This window comes from Mycteria americana, chromosome 29, assembly GCF_035582795.1.
Source record: "Mycteria americana isolate JAX WOST 10 ecotype Jacksonville Zoo and Gardens chromosome 29, USCA_MyAme_1.0, whole genome shotgun sequence".
NCBI lineage: Eukaryota > Metazoa > Chordata > Aves > Ciconiiformes > Ciconiidae > Mycteria > Mycteria americana.
The window spans coordinates 286,683-307,274 of record NC_134393.1 but is presented as its reverse complement, the minus strand read 5'-3'; the positions used below and the strand labels follow the sequence as shown (position 1 = coordinate 307,274).

The 20,592-nt window shown below is 58.3% G+C and overlaps 4 protein-coding genes and 1 long non-coding RNA gene across 6 annotated transcripts in view; all 5 read left to right on the top strand.

Moving 5' to 3' along the window:
- Positions 1-409, top strand: part of LOC142421354 (uncharacterized) — a 30,433-nt gene extending 30,024 nt beyond the window's left edge. Inside the window, exon 8 of the mRNA XM_075526013.1 lies at positions 359-409. The gene's annotated coding sequence lies outside the window, so the exon portion shown is untranslated. The remainder of the gene's footprint in view (positions 1-358) is intronic.
- Positions 410-3,502: 3,093 nt separating this feature from the next.
- Positions 3,503-6,536, top strand: LOC142421386 (killer cell lectin-like receptor subfamily B member 1A). 2 transcript variants are annotated; one of them, XM_075526062.1, is made up of 6 exons: positions 3,503-4,533; positions 5,031-5,162; positions 5,273-5,404; positions 5,532-5,686; positions 5,992-6,083; positions 6,182-6,536. In XM_075526062.1, the coding sequence occupies exons 1-6, from the start codon at positions 4,458-4,460 to the stop codon at positions 6,303-6,305; spliced, it is 711 nt and encodes a 236-aa protein (XP_075382177.1). In that variant the 5' UTR covers positions 3,503-4,457; the 3' UTR covers positions 6,306-6,536. The 2 variants fall into 2 exon arrangements, with proteins under 2 accessions (XP_075382177.1, XP_075382176.1); XM_075526061.1 differs by having other exon boundaries at positions 5,968-6,083.
- Positions 6,537-9,307: 2,771 nt separating this feature from the next.
- Positions 9,308-20,592, top strand: part of LOC142421383 (C-type lectin domain family 2 member F-like) — a 38,591-nt gene continuing 27,306 nt past the window's right edge. Inside the window, exon 1 of the mRNA XM_075526058.1 lies at positions 9,308-9,995. Coding sequence (XP_075382173.1) covers positions 9,743-9,995 — 253 coding nt within the window. The 5' untranslated portion in view covers positions 9,308-9,742. The remainder of the gene's footprint in view (positions 9,996-20,592) is intronic.
- On the top strand, positions 11,178-12,285 carry LOC142421400 (uncharacterized). The gene is made up of 2 exons (XR_012778876.1): positions 11,178-11,414; positions 11,808-12,285. It is a non-coding gene; the product is annotated as an uncharacterized LOC142421400 (long non-coding RNA).
- Positions 12,455-17,835, top strand: LOC142421353 (C-type lectin domain family 2 member D-like). The gene is made up of 6 exons (XM_075526012.1): positions 12,455-12,707; positions 14,357-14,560; positions 14,986-15,081; positions 15,508-15,692; positions 16,131-16,231; positions 16,370-17,835. Exons 1-6 carry the CDS (start codon positions 12,455-12,457, stop codon positions 16,476-16,478), a joined length of 948 nt encoding a protein of 315 aa, XP_075382127.1. The 3' UTR covers positions 16,479-17,835.

Genomic DNA, 20,592 nt, shown 5'->3' with positions numbered 1-20,592 from the left:
GGAAGAATAATGGAGAAAACGATTAAAAAAGAACCAAGAAGGGGAAGTCTCCCACTGGTGACCAGTGGAGAAGGGAAATGATGCAGCTTCATCATGCAGTGCGTGATGTTAGTGCATTGATAACACAGGGACCTCTCGCCTGCCCAGAGCCAAGGAGACACTTGGCTTTCTGGGCTGCCAGGGCACATTGCCGCCTCATGGCCAGTTTTTCATGCCCCAGGTCCTGCTCAGCAGTGCTGCGCTCCATCCCTTCATCCCCCAGCCTGTACTGATACCAGCGGTTGCCCAGTATCAGTTACAGACCTTGCACTTGGCCTTGTTGAACCTGCGGAGGTTCATGTGGGCCCCACCCAAGCACCTTCCCCATGCTGGGGACCCACAGCTTCACCTCTTCCACCAGCGCAGAGTAATATTGGGATGTTCTTGCCTCAACTGCTGGTCCGGCTTGCTCCTGATCTCGCTGACAACTCAGCGCCAGGTCCTGAGGAGATAAACCTGCAGGAAGGGGATACGTCAGGGATGCTGACTCATGGCTGCCTGGACTGGGACCTTGGGTTGTGCATGGAGGGGGTTTCTTTCTGCTTCTGGGAACACCCCAGGAGTGATCTTGCTTCTCTCACAATCCACACATACCTGCTTTTGCACTGTGCGATGGAGCTCGAGCAGCTGCTGCCAGATGAGATGGGTGCTGACACAGCTGGTGAGGGAGCCAACTAGGGAAGGGCCCCGCTGGACCTCTTGTTCACGAACAGAGAAGGACTTGTGAGTGATGTGATGGTTGGAGGCCGTCTTGGGCATAGTGATCACGAAATGATAGATTTTTTTGAGTCTTGGAGAAGTGAGGAGGGGGGTCAGCAGAACTGCCACCTTAGAATTCCGGAGGGCAGACTTTGGCCTGTTTAGGAGACTGGTTGACAGAGTCCCCTGGGAGGCAGCCCGAAAGGGCAAAGGAGTCCACGAAGGCTGGACATTCTTTAAGGAGGAAGTCCTAAAGGCACAAGAGCGGGCTGTCCCCAGGTGCTGAAAGACGAGCCGGTGGGGAAGAAGACCGGCCTGGCTGACTAGAGAGCTTTGGCTAGAACTCAGGAAAAAGAGGAGAGTCTATGACCTCTGGAAGAAGGGGCGGGCAACTCAGGAGCACTACAAAGGTGTAGCGAGGTTGTGCAGGGGGAAAACTAGAAGGGCCAAAGCCGAGCTAGAGCTCAATCTGGCTGCTGCTGTACAAGACAACAAAAAACATTTCTTCAAATACATTAGCAGCAAAAGGAGAGCTAAGGAGAATCTCCAGCCTCTAGTAGACAGGGGAGGGAACACAGTGACAAAGGATGAGGAAAAGGCTGAGGTACTTAATGCCTTCTTTGCCTCAGTCTTTAATAGCAGGGCCAATTGTTCTCTGGGTACGCAGCCCCCCAAGTCGGAAGATAGGGACGGGGGCCAGAATGGAGCCCCCATAATCCAGGGGGAAATGGTTAGGGACCTGCTGCACCACTTAGACACTCACAGATCTATGGGGCCTGATGAGATCCACCCGAGAGTACTGAAGGAACTGGCAGAAGTGCTCACCAAGCCCCTTTCCATCATTTCCCAGCAGTCCTGGCTAACTGGGGAGGTCCCAGTTGACTGGAGATCAGCGAATGTGACAGCCATCTACAAGAACGGCCGGAAGGAGGACCCGGGGAACTACAGGCCTGTTGTTCCTGTGCAGGATCTACAGCCTGACCTCGGTACCGGGGAAGCTGATGGAGCAGATCATCCTGAGTGCCATCACACAGCATGTAGAGGATAACCAAGGGATCAAGCCCAGCCAGCATGGGTTTAGGAAAGGCAGGTCCTGCTTGACCAATCTGATCTCCTTCTACGACAAGGTGACCCGCCTAATGGATGAGGGCAAGGCTGTGGATGTTGTCTACCTAGACTCCAGCAAAGCCTTTGACGCTGTTTCCCACAGCATACTCCTGGAGAAACTGGCTGCTCATGGCTTGGACGGGTGTACTCTTCGCTGGGTAAAGAACTGGCTGGATGGCCAGGCCCAAAGAGTGGTGGTGAATGGAGTTTACTCCAGTTGGCGGCCGGTCACAAGTGGTGTCCCCCAGGGCTCTGTGCTGGGGCCAGTCCTGTTTAATATCTTTATCAATGATCTGGACGAGGGGATCGAGTGCACCCTCAGTAAGTTTGCAGATGACAGCAAGTTGTGTGGGAGTGTTGATCTGCTTGAGGGGAGGAAGGCTCTGCAGAGGGACCTGGACAGGCTGGAGCGATGGGCTGGGGCCAATTGTATGAGGTTCAACAAGGCTCAGTGTTGGGTTCTGCACTTGGGCCACAACAACCCCATGGAACGCTACAGGCATGGGGAAGAGTGGCTGGAAAGCTGCCTGGCAGAGAAGGACCTGGGCATGCTGGTTGACAGCCGCCTGAATATGAGCCAGCAGTGTGCCCAGGTGGCCAAGAAGGCCAATGGCATCCTGGCTTGTATCAGAAATAGTGTGGCCAGCAGGACTAGGGCAGTGATCATCCCCCTGTACTCGGCACTGGTGAGGCCGCACCTCGAATACTGTGTTTGGTTTTGGGCCCCTCACTCCAAGAGAGACATTGAGGGGCTGGAGCGTGTCCAGAGAAGGGCAACGAAGCTGGTGAGGGGTCTGGAGCCCAAGGCTGAGGTGGAGCGGCTGAGGGACCTGAGGCTGTTCAGCCTGGAGAAAAGGAGGCTGAGGGGAGACCTTATTGCTCTCTACAACGACCTGAAAGGAGGCTGTAGAGAGGTGGGGGTTGGTCTCTTCTCCCAGGTAAGAAGTGATAGGATGAGAGGAAATGGCCCCAAGCTGTGCCAGGGGAGGTTTAGATTGGATATTAGGAAATTTTCCTTCACTGAAAGGGTTATCAAGCACTGGAACAGGCTGCCCAGGGAAGTGGTGGAGTCGCCATCCCTGGAGGTATTCAAAGGACGTTTGGATGAGGTGCTTAGTCCACCACTACACCATGTCCCTTAGCAGTGAGTGTTAGGTTTACAGTTGGACTTCATGATCTTAAAGGTCTTTTCCAACCTGTGTGATTCTGTGATTCCGCTGACAGCTCGGCGGAGGTCCCTGGCCTGGTGCAGGGCAGGGGCAGTGAGTTGGCCCTTGTGTGGCACCCCAGAGAGTTACAGATGTTGATGCTATTTTTTCTACTGCTGTATTTTAATAAAACATGGTAAACTGCCATGGGTGTCCCTTCTGTTCCAGAAGGTGCCTGCTCAGGGCAGCCCTGTCCCTTCCCCTCCTTGCCCCTGGGTGCGCTTCCCATCCCGGGTTCTGGAGCACTGGGGTACACGTGTGTGACGTGGCGGCTGCCCCCCGGGGTCTTCTCCCTCGAGCCCTGGCAGCGTGGGGTGCTGGAGGCTGGAGGGGGATGGCTGGAGCTCTCTGCTGGAGCCCCTCACGGGGTGCTGGCTCTGCCCCATGCCCAGGCGAGTTCTGGGGCTCCCCCTGGAGCTAAACCAAGCTGTCCCTCCCCATCACCCTTGTTTTCCTGCGTACGGGGGCTCTCGGGGACCCCCCAAATCCTGCCCCCCTCAAGAAGGTGCTGCTGCAGGAGCCCCAGAAGCAGCTGAAAGCAGCCGTGGGCATTGGGGAGGAACCCGACAGGGATGGTGGGTGAACAAAGCTCGCTGTGTCCCCTTGTGAGCGTGGTGCCAGTGTGGTGGCTGTGTGGGAGGGCCCCTTCCCAGTGCTCCCAGTCCCTCCATCCTCGAGCATGCCAGTTAGGGGTTCAGATGGCAGCAGGGCTGGAGAGGAGGGCTGTTGGGGCAGTCCTACCTCATCGTTCTTTGGCTTGTTCTTCCTGAGCTGGGGCGACCCTATTTTTGAGGCTTCTGCCATGGGCAGAGCCTCTCCTCTCGTCCCCTGGCGTCCCCTCCTCTCCTCACCGAAATGGATTTGGGGTTGTTTTCCCTATTTGAGCAAATAAAGTAAACGCCATTAAAACCCGGAAGGGCTGGGAGGAAGGACGCAGGCAGCCTCGCAGCATGCTGAGTGGAGGCACTTGCCAGTGAGTGGCAAAGGATGAAAGAAAAGCAAGGGCAGGAGCTGATAAACTAGTGCTTCATTAGGCTAATGAACTAGCTGCTAATGAGGAGGCAGGAGAAGTGGGGACCCATGGGTTCCTGATGTGCCTCAAATTCCTCCTGCACTAGCTTGTGCCACAGCTCCTCATCCTTTCTCCCGTGGGGAACAGCCCCCTACCCCGGTTTTCCTTTCTCTGGACAGAAAGCCCCCTGTCCCCCATGCACCCCCCAGTGCCCCTCACCTGGGCGTCAGGGCTGCTGTCCCCAGGACTGCTGTCTTTAGCCGTGGCAGGAAGCTCAGGCCCCGCTGCCAGTTCACACCTCGACAGCATGAGCCCGAGCGGTCACCCGTGCTTTGGTTTCCTGTCCCCTCCTCCGTGGCCCCAGCCCTGTGCCCTCCCGGCTCTTCCGTGGCATGGAGGACGAGGATGGCTACATGGCCTTGGGCAAGCGGGGTGCTGCGGGGAGCCCGCGTCCCCTCCAGGATGCAGGTATTGGGGGTCGTGTCTGCTGGTCCCTCCCCTAAAAATCGGGGGGGGGGGGGAGAGAGGAAATATGGGGTGGTGATGACCGGTGTGAGTTGAGAAGGGGAAGAAGTGGGGTGATGCTGCTTGTTGGGTCCCCAAGAGCTGCTCAAGCTGGGGAAACTGAGGCACGGCATGAGGGAGCAGGGTCTGGGGGGGCTTTTCTTGAGGCTGTGGCTCGTCAGACACCCTGGGCTGGCTGCCGTCCTGCCTCTGCCAAGCTACGGGTCTCAGCTGTGACCCCAAAAGGGGGAGCAGAGGGATCTTTGGGGACACCCAGCTTCTGCTGCTGGTCTCTTACTGGGCTCACCCATTTGTGCAGGGGGGTCTGCAGGGATTTGGGGGGTCTCACCAAGGTGCTTTGCCCCAGGACACCCTGCTTTGGGCTCTCTGGGGATGGGTGGGAGACACACAGATGCTCTCGAGCCCCCACCTTTTTTTCATATCCCTTCCCCTGACCACAGGATCTGGTGTACAAGACCCCCAGGGGGGTTTTGACCCGTGGTGGGCGCGTGTCCTCACAGGAGACCTCTGCTGTCCCCGCTGCCTCCTCGGGGCCCTGATGGCTGCCCTGGTGCTGTCCCTCGTGGCGTGCGGTGAGTTGGGCCCCCATGGGCTTTTTTTGGGTGGGGTGGGAGGGCGTGGGTGCCCCCTCCATCCCCGAGGGAGGATGGCCCTGACTGGGCTTAGCCTCCGTCTCTCCCAGTGTCTTGGCTGGTGTTCGAGAGGGGACAGCTCGAGGGGACCGTGGGGTGCGGGAACGTGTCGCTGGGATGGAGTTGTGCTGATTTGGGCTGTATCTACCTGGGGCTGAGGAAGAGCCTGTGTGCCCTGCAAGGTAACCCACCCCCCCAATAAGCCATGACAGAGCATCCCTCCAGCCAAACCGTGCTGTCCCCACCCCAGCTGATGCAAGGCTCCCCCAGGGTGCCTTAGCGTGGCGCTGTCCGTCTGTCTGTCCGCAGAGGGTGAGGGGTGCAAGCTCTGCCCCATGGGCTGGACGCTGCACAGGACCAAGTGCTATTGGGTTGCCGATGAGGTGAACCCTTGGAACCAGAGCAAGCAGGACTGTGTGAAACGGAGTGCCGAGCTGCTGATGCCGGGGGACCAGGAGGAGCTGGTAAAGGGACCGATGGCATCAGGGATGTGGGACGGGTCCCAGGTCTGCAGCCGAGGGGCTGGTGGCACCTGGGGAAGGGTTAGGGGCTTGTCCAGAAATCTGGGGTCAGCACCCACCCCTGTGCCCAAGGCTCCGCGGTGCCTTTGCCAGTGTCAGAGTGTGGGGAACACTGGTGGGGCTCGGTCCTGGGATGGGGGCTGTGCAGGGACAGGCAGGAGCCTGTTTTGGGATGGCGATGTGTGGCACATCAGCATCACCACCTGCCTGCTCTGCTGTTACAGCGTTTCATAAAGGGATTGGTCCAGAAACCCAGCCGCTACTTCTGGATCGGCCTCTCCATCCCCTCTGCTGGGAAGGGCTGGACCTGGCTGAACGGCTCCCGCCTGGACCAGAGCCGGTGAGCGCTTTGGGGAGGGATGGGTGTTGGGGTGGGCACCTCCACCGTCCCCCGAGGGAGCCTCGTGCCATGACACGGGCTCCCTCCTGCACCCGCAGGTTCCAGCTGAGCCCCGGGGATAAAGGCAGAAGCTGCGGGGTGCTGAGGGAGGACAGGATCAGCTCCGACAACTGCAGCTCGGCATTGCAGTGGATCTGCCAGAAAGAGGCCACCCAGCTCTGAGCCAGAGGGGGCCGGGGCATCACCCTGCCCTTCCCCATCCTCTCGTAATGTGCCAACAGCGGGGCGGGGAGCTGGCCCCTCATTTGCATGCTAATTTGTATAGAATGAGGGAGCTGCGGGGTGGGGGGGCTGGAGGTATCTGGGGTCAGAACAAGCCATGGGGAGAAACCACCAGCGGTGAAGACACCAGTCAAAAGCATTGAAATCCTCAATTACACCCAAAAAATCACCATCAACAGATGCTCAGAGGAGGGGAAAAAAAAAAAAAAAGAGTCCTCATGGGGTGAAAAACAATTCCTACAACTCCAGATCCTCCAGCAGCTTCGTGGAGGACGTTTATGACTGAAAAGAGCTAAAATCCCCAAAGACAAAAAGAAATGTTGTAAATATCGTGGTTGCTCAACTCTAAGGTACATTTCCTTTTAGTTTCCCTTTTGCAGATAATTTAGCCTAGCTTGCCAGTATTGTTGGCCTTAAGTAAGGAAGCTTAGAGAGTAGAATTGCTAACGAGCATTCTTTATTTCAAGGAAACCTACATATGGTCTTTCCCCCCTCCTAACAATAATCATTACAGTAAGAATGCTTTGCCTGTGTTAAATCCTTGGTTAGCTGAGATAGTTGCAATGTAGATAGAGAAAAAGGAATCCTTCAGGCCCTGTGTCCTTGGAAAGGACAAAAGGAGAAGCTGCACAAGAACCAGCTGGTTTTGGGTATGCAAGGAAGGTATGAGCAAGACAAAGATGGACTGAGCACGCGTAAAGACAAAGTTCAGTCAGTGGCCAGAGTGATGAAGACTACCGACTTCCTCCAACGACCACCAGAGGATCCCTAAAGACCACCGAAGGACTTAAGTACGCATGCGTCAGAGACACTTACGTATATTAACGAGTTCCAAGAAATCTCATGTTTATATAAATTAATCTTATGAATATGTATGATTTTGCAACATATAACCTCTGCGATCTTGCTTGTCTGTCGGAGCACTTATGGTGGAGCGATCCCCAGTGCTGCCCAGCGCTGTAATAAAGGATGCCTGCTTGATAGTAACTCCGTTGCTATTGAGTTTTATTTTGGGAAGACTCTGAAACTCCAATTCACCTGCCAGGAGATTTGGATTTTAAAAGGTTGTCTCCGCGAATTTTGTTTCAGCTCAAAGGGAAAGGGTGTGGGGCAGGTTGGGGGGGGCTCTGCCTTCTCCTGCGTGCTGGCAACGGAACCGAATCCCAACCCGGGAGAGGAAAACCGCCCTGGGTGGGGCTGTGAAATGCCAAAAAGTGCCTGTAAGGGGAATATTTCACCCCCAAAAGGCCAAACTTGGGAATGTCTCCCCTGCCTCGCTACTGGGGCCTGAGGGATGCGGGGTCTGGGCCCCACACGCACCCCTAGGCCCAACATGGCCCCCCAGCCCCTCCCCCGGGAGTGTGGGGCCTGGCACTGGGCAGAGGGGCCAGGGGGATCCCGGGGGCTTCGCCTCGGGGTGCGGGGGGCCGGGACACGACGGAGGGGACCCCGAGGGGCCTCGTCCGTCTCCCAGCAGCCCGCGCCGAGCAGGCCCCGGGCTGAGTGTTTCCCAGCGCGGCCCGGGACTACAACTCCCGTCAGCCCCCGCGCGAAGGACTCAGTTTCCCGACGTGCTCTGGCGGCTGGGAGCGGCGCAGCGCGCATGCGTGACGACGGAGAGGCGGAGGCGGGCCCTCCGCCATCTTGTCCCGGTGCCTGGGCGGTGTGGGCGATGGGGACCGGAGGGAAGAGCCGGGAGCTGGTAGTGATGATGGCAACGCAGGTGAGCTCCTCTGTGTCCCTTTCTCCACCCTCATTTCCCCGTTGGCTTCTTGATTCCCCACCTTCAGCCTTTCTCCCAGGCCCAGGGGCACATCGACCACCTTCCCCCTGGGATCAGGTGTTGCCCCAACCCCGTGGCCTCCCTCTTTGACAGCACCATCATGTAAAACAAATCTCTGGGTCTTTGCTGGAAAAACAGGTAGAGGAGTCTCCCACCGGGCTTGTTGCTACCACAAAACAAGCCTGTATCTTCTCCGTCCTTTCCTTCCCCTGAAAAGCAGAGCTGGGGGAGCTCAGGTTCATTACAGGTGTTGAGCAGAAGACCTCGCTGAGCCCATGCAGATGCAGCTCTCAGCACTTTCCAAGAGCCACAGCTCTTGTTGTTTATCCAGACTGAAAACCAGGGAGAAGCAGCTTTTTTTCCCCTGTAGTAGCTATTTGAGAAGAGGTGGAGCTTCTTCCAGTAGAGTATTTTGGAGTAACTTGGCCCTCATTTCTTTTGGTCAGTTGAGGCGGCTGTTTTCACGCCCTGCGGTGGGTGGAGGCAGGTTGGCATCCTGGATTTGTCCTGCCCAGGATGTCCTCGGGGTGGTGACAGGCTGAGAGTCTCTTGGGAGTTCCTGTCCTGTCTCTTATCTCCATAAGAGAAACACAGAGGGGACGTAAAGCTTTCTATACATTCTCCAGCCAAAAGAAATAAAGAACAAAAAAATAAAGAAGTACTCGGGCAAGGGCCGATCAGCAGGTGAGCCTTCAGGGTTGCCTCGGAGCACATGCATGAAAATAAAACCAGAGGAAGCGCTTCACACCCAGCATGGCCAAAAATCCAGCTCAAAGCTAATTTAATTATTGCCTTATTTACCACTGCTGACCTTCCTCTGCTCCCTCCAGTGCCTGTACGGGCAGTGGGGAGGTGGGAGCTGCTCCAGCCTTTGTACCTCTGTGTCCTCCAACCCAGGTGGCAAAAGGGGGGGATGGAGGCAGAGACACATCTCCCCCCCCTTGGAGCTTTTTCCTCTCCTTTCCTCTCCCAGCTTTTTTGCACTGTCCTTAAATGACTCCCACCCACTCACACTCCTTTTTGGATTCAACCAACTGCGTCAGTAAATTCCACTGAGATAAAACCAGCAAACAAACCAGGGGAGAGTGGGCAGCAGGGATGGCATCAGCTCAAAAACAGAGCTAAGGAGTAAACTCTTGATGGGACTACGTGGGGCTGAGCCCCGAGCCCCCGGCACGGAGCATCCACCCCTCCCCACCTCCTCCCACCCTGCAGCCGCCCCATCCTCTCCACAGCACCCGTCACCTTTTCAAGACAAGGCTCTCCTCTCCCGCTCACGTTTAGGGTGCGCTGCGCTGAACCCCACTGCCGCCAGGCCCTGGAGCGATGGAGGGGAGATGGGAGCCCTCAGAGCCCCAGAGCCCTGCAGGCTGCTGCCCGTGGCGGGACCCCGCTGTGGGGTGCTCAGGGAGGGGTAGAGCCCAGGCCAGGGCGAGGAGGAGCCATTGCCGGTGACCGAAGGACTTGGTCACCCGCCAGTGTCCCCCAGTTTGGCGCTCAGGACAGCAGCTCGGTGCCTGCTCCACGCTCGCACCCCCAAGCCCCCCGTGACGGACCGTGGTGCCCGGGCAGGGCTGAGGGGACGCGGCGGATCATGTTCACGGGAGGGGTTTGCCAAAGAAGGACCGTCGCCGCTGTCTGGGATTGGCTGTCTTCCTCGCCATTCCTCGATCCTGCGCGCGGATTGGTCGAGGGGCGGGCGGGCTGCGCGAGGCTTTTTAAGGGCGGGCGCGGCCCCTCGCTCCCCTCAGCGCTGCTCGTGGCCGTGAGGGCGGCGGGAGCGTCCGGCAGTGCCCGGAGCCCCGCTGAGGCGGCGTCGGCGGAGCTCGGGGCCGGGCGTAGCGCGGGTAGGGACCTGCTGTGGGTTCTGCTGGGGCTCGGCCGCTCGGTGCGGGGGAATGGGGGAGGTGGCTGTGGTGAAGGGAGCCTGGCGGGGTCGTCCTCTCCGTGTCCCCCCGTTTCCCGCCTCCCTTTGGGGCTGGTGAGGGAGCGGCTGCTTGCGGTCTCCTCCTTCCCGCTGTCCCCTCAGCAGGCGTTGGTATGTGAATGCTCAGAAGGAGCCTGTTCTCCAGCAGCTGTGGGTAGTTGTGGTTTCTCTCTGCAGGGGTCCTGGGGAGGGCTCCTTTCCTTGTCCACCCTTCAGCTTCCCAGCACGGGAGCTGCTGAGGGGCCCCAGCCCATAACCCCATCTGGAATTAACGCATGTTGTGCCGGTGCCCCACTTGACAGCCAGCCCTGCAGCCTGGAGCTCTGCCAGCCGAGCTTGGGCTCGGTGTGGCCGGGCTCCGTAGGGCTCCTGGGGGGGCCTCGGCCCGCCTGGGCGTTCTCGGGCAGTGAGTTCTCTTTCAGGACTCCAATCCCCCTCCCTCTCTGCGGGCGTGGGTGCTTCCTTCCTTTTGGGGCCGTTCAGGGGAGGAATCACTACTGCTTTTCCTGGCAGGAAGCTGCTCCTTTGTTCGTAAGCAACTTAAAAAAAAAAAAAAATGCTTGTGCAGGCGCTTCAAGGCGCCAGGCTGTAAGCGTTGCCAGGGCAGGAACTGCTGGGACCTTCTTGAGGGAGGACCTTCTTGAGGGGGGCAGGATTTGGGGGGTCCCCGAGAGCCCCCGTATGCAGGAAAACAAGGGGTGATGGGGAGGGACAGTGGCTTTCAGCAGAGCACGGCCCAGGGGGAGCCCCAGAACTTGCCTGGGCATGGGGCAGAGCCAGCACCCCATGAGGGGCTCCAGCCGTCCCCCTCCAGCCTCCAGCACCCCACGCTGCCAGGGCTCAAGGGAAAGGACAGGGCTGCCCTGAGCAGGCACCTTCCAGAACAGGAGGAACATCCATGCTAGTTTACCATGTTTTATTAAAATACATCAATAGGAAAAAATAGTATCAACATCTGTAACATTCTGGGGTGCCACACAAGGGCCAATTCACTCCCCCTCCCCTGCACCGGGCCAGGGACCTCTGCCGAGCTGTCGGCACCCATCTCATCTGGCAGCAGCTGCTCGAGCTCCATCGCACAGTGCAAAAGCAGGTTATGTGTGGATTGTGAGAGAAGCAAGATCACTCCTGGGGTGCTCCCAGAAGCAGAAAGAAACCCCCTCCACGCACAACCCAAGGTCCCAGTCCAGGCAGCCACGCGTCAGCATCCCTGACGTATCCCCTTCCTGCAGGTTTATCTCCTCAGGACCTGGCAGTGAGTTGTCACCGAGATCAGGAGCAAGCCGGACCAGCAGTTGAGGCAAGAACATCCCAATATTACTGTGTGCTGGTGGAAGAGGTGAAACTGTGGGTCCCCAGCATGGGGAAGGTGCTTGGGTGGGGCCCACATGAACCTCCGCAGGTTCAACAAGGCCAAGTGCAAGGTCTGTACTGATACTGGGCAACCGCTGGTATCAGTACAGGCTGGGGGATGAAGGGATGGAGCGCAGCACTGCTGAGCAGGACCTGGGGCATGAAAAACTGGCCATGAGGCGGCAATGTGCCCTGGCAGCCCAGAAAGCCAAGTGTCTCCTTGGCTCTGGGCAGGCAAGAGGTCCCTGTGTTATCAATGCACTAACATCACGCACTGCATGATGAAGCTGCATCATTTCTCTTCTCCACTGGTCACCAGTGGGAGACTTCCCCTTCTTGGTTCTTTTGTAATCGTTTTCTCCATTATTCTTCCCCAAAGGCGACTTCGCCATGGGGGTTGAAGCCTGCTCTTGGCTACAGCCCTTGTAAATATATTTCTTTGCCACATTAGCAGTGGATCAGCTGATTATACAGCGCAGAACAAAGTAATTATTTCTAGTTCTGTTTCTGGGAAAACTCGTTTTAAAATCTGCCTTCACAGCTCTGCCCTGGCTCCCTTTTTACACCCAGGTGATCTCCCCCGCTTCATTTTTAACCCCTCGCTGCTGTGGAAGAAGCTGAAGCATGGGTCTCAGGTTGCCCACGGAGAGACTGAGACCTGGCTGACAAGCAGGGTTTCACTGTCAATGCACAAAGGGTTGGAAAGGATACGTACGCTCCCGTGCTGCCTAGGCAAGACCCAGCTAGGGAAAACTTGTTATTATTACTTCATCTTCTTTACCCGAGCCTTTTCCGGTGCTATGAAGGGTTTATGAGACTGATCTTGGTTCCAGTCCCTCATTAATTGGTGTCCATCTCTTGGTGCGTTGCCCAGACAAATGCTTTGACCGAAGGACTTGGTCACCCGCCAGTGTCCCCCAGTTTGGCGCTCAGGACAGCAGCTCGGTGCCTGCTCCACGCTCGCACCCCCAAGTCCCCCGTGACGGACCGTGGTGCCCGGGCAGGGCGGAGGGGGCGTGGCGGATCATGTTCACGGGAGGGGTTTGCCAAAGAAGGACCGTCGCCGCTGTCTGGGATTGGCTGTCTTCCTCGCCATTCCTCGATCCTGCGCGCGGATTGGTCGAGGGGCGGGCGGGCTGCGCGAGGCTTTTTAAGGGCGGGCGTGGCCCCTCGCTCCCCTCAGCGCTGCTCGTGGCTGTGAGGGCGGCGGGAGCGTCCGGCAGTGCCCGGAGCTCCACTGAGGCGGCGTCGGCGGAGCTCGGGGCCGGGCGTAGCGCGGGTAGGGACCTGCCGTGGGTTCAGCTGGGGCTCGGCCGCTCGGTGCGGGGGAATGGGGGAGGCGACTGTGGTGAAGGGAGCCTGGCGGGCTCGTCCTCCCCGTTTCCCGCCTCCCTCTGGGGCAGGTGAGGGAGCGGCTGCTTGCAGCCTCCTCCTTCCCGCTGTCCCCTCAGCAGGCGTTGGTATGTGAATGCTCAGAAGGAGCCTGTTCTCCAGCAGCTGTGGGTAGTTGTGGTTTCTCTCTGCAGGGGTCCTGGGGAGGGCTCCTTTCCTTGTCCACCCTTCAGCTTCCCAGCACGGGAGCTGCTGAGGGGCCCCAGCCCATAACCCCATTGGGAGCAATGCCTTCATCGTACTTACCTTGCCCGTTAAGGGCAGGCGGTCTGGGTGCTTACTGAGCAAAGCCATGGGGGATACTCTGGGGGTTTGTATCCTCCTGGTCCTGGCATTTGTCAACCAGTGTGTGTCTTGAAAGATAATAGAGAAAAGGTGTCCTGTCTGTCTTTGGGGTTTGGAAGAATTATTCCTCCTCCCAGGACCAGTTCCCTACCCCCGTTTTGATCAAGAGTGATGGTTCCAGCTTCTGTTTGGTGCTCCCCTGGCACCTTTCCGTCCTGTAAGGACGTCCGCCTTGGCTGTTCTGCTTTATATGCCACCATGGTCACAGCACTTTGGGGTTCACCACCCCACATCGTCTTGCCTCTTTGGCTGTTCTTCTGCGGCCTTCTCCCAAACATCCAGGTCCTCGAGTATTACATCATCCTCCAAACGCGCTGCCGTCCGTAGGCCACTCTTCTTGCCCTTTCCTGTTCACTGCGCTGCAGCGGGTGTCTGGAGGCTGCTGCGGTGCCTTGTCCTGCTGGGTAGACCCCGTTCCCTCCCCTCTCTGTGGGTGATGGTGCTTCCATCCTGTGTGGCCGCTGAGGAAAGTGGCTGCTTCTGCCTTTCCTCGCTCTGTGCTCCCATTGGCACTGAGCTCCTTGCCAGCACCAAAAAAAAAAAAAACCAACCCAACGTAATGGCCTGTATGTTTTCCTCCCTGATCTGCCTTGCTCCCTCCCTTGCCCTGACTTCAGGCCTGACTTCAGGGTGCCCTAAGCACCCCGTAAGAAGCTTTGCTCAGGCCCCCTCCATCCCATGGTCCCCAGGGTGACTGAGTTTCCAGCCCCTTGTTGGCTCCTTGTTGGCTCAAGGTGTGGCCCCTGCCCCAGTGTGGGGTGCTGGGGCTGGTGGTGTCCAGCAGCTGTGGTGAGCGGAGGAGGGCTCAGCAGATGTGTTGGGGGGGCCCTGCCCCCCCTATTCCGGTGCCTGGGCCCCCACCGGTTGTGGAGCAGGGAGCAGAGTGGTGGCAGGGGGATGTTCCCAGGCAGCGAGTGCCCTGGGGGCTGTCTGGGAAGGGTGCGTGCAGGGTGGTGGGGAGGGTGCTGGCTCTGCTGGGGGCCGAGGGCCGGTCCCTGAGCTCGCTGACGCTGCCCTTGTGTCCCCAGGTGCTGGCTGGGTGCTGGGGACAGGCTGCAGTGTCACAGGGGGAGCAGGGACAGGGCAGGAGTGTGCTGGCATCGCCTTCCTGAGCCTGACCAGGCCCCCACTGCAGGGCCAGTGGAGGTTAAACTGTATCTAAGCCTGGCTTGACACAGGCTTTGCCTGCAGTTGTGGTGCCTTGTGCGCAAGGTCCTGCTTGGTGCAAGCGAAGAGTTTCCACTTGTCACTGTGCCATGGGACAAGAGCAGAGGAATGGATTCTGCTCCAGCGATGGGAATGTGGAGGAGCCCCTGAGTCCCCGGGATGGAGGGGCATCCCCCCACCCAGAGGAGCCTGGGGATGCAGACAAAAGGATGCACAGAAGATTTCTGGGTGAGTGCAGGGCCAGCCCTGTGGCCTGTAGGGAGGGGACAGTGTCCCTGGGGCAGTGTCACCCCCCAAGGAGTGGGGCTGGCAAGTGTGAGGCTTCTTCCAGCTCTCTGGAAAGGGCTCGTCTTCTGCTCGGTCCTCGTTGGGTGTTCTGCCGCAGACACCCTTCCTCCCCCGCAGATCTTTGGCAGCTCTCCTGCTGCAGGTTGTCCCCCCATGTGTGCAGCGTGAGAGCCTTGTCCCTGGTGTGTGTGACTGTCCCTTGGCTTTCTTGCAGCCAGCTGTGTGTGTGAAGGGGGGGGGAAATGGGCTCTGGGGTTGCTCCTGTGTTCGCTGGGCAGCTTGTGTTGGGGTTGCAGGGGACGCGAGGGCCGTGCCTGCTCCGGGACAGCGCCGTCCTCACTGCGAGTGGCTTTTTCCTCCTCCAGGCAAGCTGTCCACGCTCCATTCGGCGTCGTTCCTGGTGCTGGCTGTGCTTGTGGCTCTGGTGCTGGCTTTGGTCCTGGCTCTTGCTGTAGTATCAGGTAAGGGAGGAGCAGCTGCCTCTGTCCCCTCCCCTCTCCGTTCCCTCGGTGCAGAGCGGTGTGTGGTGCTGGCAGCCCAGCCTGCGCAGGGCCAGGCTGGATGCGGCCCCTTCCCCTCCAGGCTGGGTCAGGCGTGGGTGTGTGAGGCCCAGGCTAGTGGGGGGAGCGTGTTGGGGCCAGGCCCTCAGGCTGGCTGTGCCCCTGCCCTGTGCCGGGGGTCCTGGGGAGCAGCAGTGACACCCCCGGCCGTGCCATGGGGCAGGCTGTTAACCCCTGGGGTGTCTGCTCCCTGTAGGTCCCTGGCAGCAAATTGGGGATCCCCGTGGCGGGGGCCCAGGGCTGCCTCCTTCTTCCCTGCCCCATGGAGCTGGGTCCCCTGGTCCCTGTGGAGCAGAATCCTCTGACCTTCTCCCCTTCCCTCTCCCACAGGAAGGTGTGAAGGGAATGCAGGTCTGCCTGTGGCTCAGGTGCTGCCGTGTCCCGACGACTGGGTTGGGTACCGCAATGTCTGCTACTACCTCTCCAGGGAGGAGGGGAGCTGGGAGTGGAGCCAGGAGCAGTGCTCCTCACGCGGGGCCTCGCTGGCTGTGTTCAAGAGGGACTGGGAAAAGGTGAGTGAGGGGCTGTTGTGGCTGCGTGGGGGTGAAAGGAGGGGTCTGGGTTGGGTGTTGGTGCTGGGCAGGCGAGAGGTGCCTGTAGGGACAGAGATGCAGCTCTGCCCTGGGCCTTGGAGGCAGGGGGGCGCGGGATGCGGCGTGGAGCCCAGGATGCGTCTGCCCACCGGCAGTGCTCGGCTGGACCCCGAGCAGGGGAGAGCTCTGGCAGAGCAGGAGCAATGCCGCTGGCCGGGCTGGTGAGCTCCATCGGAAGCCTCTGGAGCTTGTTGGAGCAGCCGTTGGGAGGGAGCTGCTGCTGTCCCCGGGCCAGTGGCATCAGTGGGGGGCTGGGACTGCCTGCGAGGGCAGCAGGGACCAGCGTGGGGCTGGGACGGTGACTCACGTGGTGCTGGCAGCGGCTCCTGACTGTTGGCTTCTCTCGTTCCTCCCCAGGAGTTTCTCTTGCGCCTCAAGGGCAACATTGATTACTGGCTTGGGCTGCGGAGACAGGGCGAGCGCCTGCAGTGGGTGGACGGCAGCAGCTTCAATGACACGTGGGTCCCATCGCGAGCAGGGGCCTGGTGGGCCGTGTCTGCTGGGACTGTCGCTTGCGGGCAGCCCTTGTCTCCTGGTGCTTGAGGGGACCCCAGCTAACCCGACAGTACCAGCGGTGTCTTCCCTTCTTGTTGCAGGAAACTGGTGCAGGGCCAAGGACCTTGTTTGTTCTTTAAGGACGATCATCTCGGGAGTTCAAGCTGCTCACAGCACCGGCCATATCTCTGCAGCAAGCCCCAGTTCTGATGGTAACCCCATGACAGAGGTGGTGGAGAAAGAATCTTAGAATGGTTTGGGTGGGAAGGGACCTTTCAAGGTCGAGTCCCGCCCCCTGCCATGAGCAGGGACATCTTCAACTACATCAGGTTGCTCAGACCCCGTCCAAGCTGAGCTTGAATGTTTCCAGGGATGGGGCATCTCCCACCTCTCTGGGCAACCTGGGCCAGTGTTTCACTGCCCTCAGTGTAACAACTTTCTTCCTTAGATCTGGTCTGAATCTCCCCTCTTTTAATGTAAAAGCGTCACCCCTTGTCCTAGTGCTACAGGCCCTGCTCAAAAGTCTGTCCCCATCTTTATCAGCCCTGTTTAAGTACTGGAAAGCTGCTTTAAGGTCCTCCCGGAGCCTTCCCTTCTCCAGGCTGAACAACCCCCACTCTCCCAGCCTGTCCTCACAGCAGAGGTGTTCCATGCCTCTGACCACTTTTGTGGCTTCCTTTGGACCCGCTCCAACAGGTCCATGTCTTTCCTCTGCTGAGGACCCCCGAGCTGGAGGCAGTGCCAGAGACCCCGGGAGGGGTCTCACCAGGGTGGAGTCGAGGGGCAGAACCACCTCCCTTGCCCTGCTGGCCACCCTAGGGGTGATGCAGCCCAGGAGATGCTTGGCTTTCTGGGCTGCCAGGGCACATTGTTGGCTCATGGCCAGTTTTTCGTCCCCCAGGTCCTGCTCGGCAGTGCTGCGCTCCATCCCTTCATCCCCCAGCCTGTACTGATACCAGCGGTTGCCCAGTATCAGTACAGAGCTTGCACTTGGCCTTGTTGAACCTGCGGAGGTTCATGTGGGCCCCACCCAAGCACCTTCCCCATGCTGGGGACCCACAGCTTCACCTCTTCCACCGGCGCAGAGTAATATTGGGATGTTCTTGCCTCAACTGCTGGTCCACCTTGCTCCTGGTCTCAGCAGCAACTCAGCGCCAGGTCTCAAGGAGATGAACCTGCAGGATGGGGAGATGTTGTGGAAGCTGACATGTGGCTGCCCAGACCAGGACCTTGGATTGTGCGTGGAGGGGGTTTCTTTCTGCTTCTGGGAGCACCCCAGGAGTCATCTTGCTTCTCTCACAATCCACACATAACCTGCTTTTGCACTGTGCGATGGAGCTCGAGCAGCTGCTGCCAGATGAGATGGGTGCCGACAGCTCGGCAGAGGTCCCTGGCCTGGTGCAGGGCAGGGGCAGTGAGTTGGCCCTTGTGTGGCACCCCAGAGAGTTACAGATGTTGATGCTATTTTTTCTACTGCTGTATTTTAATAAAACATGGTAAACTGCCATGGGTGTCCCTTCTGTTCCAGAAGGTGCCTGCTCAGGGCAGCCCTGTCCCTTCCCCTCCTTGCCCCTGGGTGCGCTTCCCATCCCGGGTTCTGGAGCACTGGGGTACACGTGTGTGACGTGGCGGCTGCCCCCCGGGGTCTTCTCCCTCGAGCCCTGGCAGCGTGGGGTGCTGGAGGCTGGAGGGGGATGGCTGGAGCTCTCTGCTGGAGCCCCTCACGGGGTGCTGGCTCTGCCCCATGCCCAGGCGAGTTCTGGGGCTCCCCCTGGAGCTAAACCAAGCTGTCCCTCCCCATCACCCCTTGTTTTCCTGCGTACGGGGGCTCTCGGGGACCCCCCAAATCCTGCCCCCCTCAAGAAGGTGCTGTTGCAGGAGCCCCAGAAGCAGCTGAAAGCAGCCGTGGGCATTGGGGAGGAACCCGACAGGGATGGTGGGTGAACAAAGCTCACTGTGTCCCCTTGTGAGCGTGGTGCCAGTGTGGTGGCTGTGTGGGAGGGCCCCTTCCCAGTGCTCCCAGTCCCTCCATCCTCGAGCATGCCAGTTAGGGGTTCAGATGGCAGCAGGGCTGGAGAGGAGGGCTGTTGGGGCAGTCCTACCTCATCTTTCTTTGGCTAGTTCTTCCTGAGCTGGGGCGACCCTATTTTTGAGGCTTCTGCCACGGGGAGAGGCTCTTCTCTCCCTCCCTGATTGCTTTCTCATTTCTTCCCAATTCCTTTTTTGCCTTTACTTAGTGCTTGCACCGCTGCGCTTCCTCTCCGCCTTTGCCTGCATTAAGGATGACAGTCCAGCTAGAAGAGCGATCATCCCCCGCGTTAGAGCAGGCGCAGGCTGAGGTGAGCTAAGAGGGGGAAATGCAGGAGCACGTCCCTGTTTTGAGGTGCCTTTTTCCCCTGGGACGAGGTCACTCAGTTTTTGACTGCAACAGCTCTAGAGTTCCCTTGGCGGATGTGGCAGCCATCACAGGCTGCCCTTCTCATCGCAGCCTTTCTGCTCTCCTGCTGTTAACCACAGCCAGCCCCTTTCTCATAAGGGACAGGGCAAAATTTACCCAAAGGGGCCTCAAAGCTATTTCAAGGAAGGAAAAAATGGCGTTGATTGATGCTTGTCTCGGGCATGATGGGGGGAGAAAGGCGATCGGGGTGTCAGGTGGGGGCTGTGGTGGAAATGGGGTCTGCACTGAGCTGCTTTGAGCATGGTGATGGCTGGTGTAGGTGGCTCACAGCCAGCTGCCTGGGGTAGCAATGCCTGCACCTTGGTTTAGCTCCTCTTTCCCCCACCTGACTCCCTTTTTCTGCCTCCACACATCACAGGGCTCCTGCCAGAATTGCCTGCAGTTCAACCTGCACTGGAGGCAGTGGGTTATGCTGGTCCCTGTGGAGCACCCAGCATGGCTGAGCATCCAGCTTCCCTGCACTGCTTAATTCCTTCCTGCTGCTGCTGCTGTAATGAGGAGGAATCCTGCTCAGCAGCATGCTGGGTTTGCTGTTCCTAGCTGCAAAACTCAGTTAGCTTAATGAGGCTGCAGGTGCAGAGTTTGCAGTGTTAGTTGCTCTCTTTGGAGCTTTATCGTTGGTGCTTTGCCTCTGTGTGGTCGCGTTGGATGCAGAAAGCCTCGCTGAACCCTTAGCCCAAAGGGTTTGTTGCTTGTAGAGAAGCTGCAGCCCCTCCTGCGTTCGCTTCTCCCAACGAAAGTACCTTGACAGATCTCCCCGGGGTTTTCCCTACCTGCCCTGGACAGGCAGCACGCGGGGATGCCGAGATCGGACGTGCGCAGAGCAGGCTGTGATGGGACGGTCCCTGCTCAGGTGCCGCCGTGCTGGGCATGGCATGGGTTGCAGTCAAGCCCTCCCGTGTGCTCCCGTTGCAAGTCTGGAGTGGTTTTGCTCTCCAGAGAAACCACTTTCTCCTAAATGGGGACAAATACCTAATTTGGGGCTGCTTCAATGGATCCAGAAGCATCCGATTCCTCTTCTGACAGTCTGGCTTTTGCCTCACTGGGGTATCACAAGATCCTTGTGTGGGGTTTCTCAGCCTGTGTGCAGAAGGAGATGAGCAAGCCTTCCAAACCAGCCAGTCACAATGTCATCTCACGCCTTTACAGCTGTATTTTCTATGCCTTTGGGTTTGTGTTTTCTGCTCTACCTTCCTGCCCTCTAATTAGTCTAGTCCCATCCCGGTTTCCAAAGGGAGAAGCTGACTGTCTCTTGGAAGGGACTTGAAAACAAGGAGTGAAGGCAAAGCCAAACAGATTTCTAGAGCTCTTTGGAACATTTTCCATCCTTTCCCCCTGAAGGGCTCCTTTCTAACCCCTTGTTTCCAAAGAGTCTCCCAGGCTTTTTGGCACCTGCTTGCTCCGCAGAGCAGCGAAGTGGCGGTGTGCTTCAAACCCGGGCTGAAAAAACCGTGGGATTACAGAGAAATGGGTAACAGGGAGAAGGTGGCGATGCTGGAATAGGTTTGGGTGAGGAGAAGCAGTGACCAAGGCTAGAAAACACCTTTCAAGTAGCTGAAGGGAGGAGAGAAGGGTGGAGTGGACCTGGTATTCTTTCCTAAAAATCCTAATTCTTCCCATCCTCCTAGGAATATTCTGGGAGATTGCAGAGTCTCTGCATCATTCTTGCAAAGACACCTTATTTTTCTTGCAAAATACCCGGTGTGGACAGAGGGGAGTGAAGTCTGGAGCTGCCCATTTGCAGAACCCCGTATTTTGGGTTGGTTTGGGCTTTTTTTTATGAAAGGTGCCTTGTTTGGGAGATTTGGTTTGGTACCTTAGAAGAATATGGCTGGACTTGGAAGGGAAAAGGCTTCTGGATGCTAT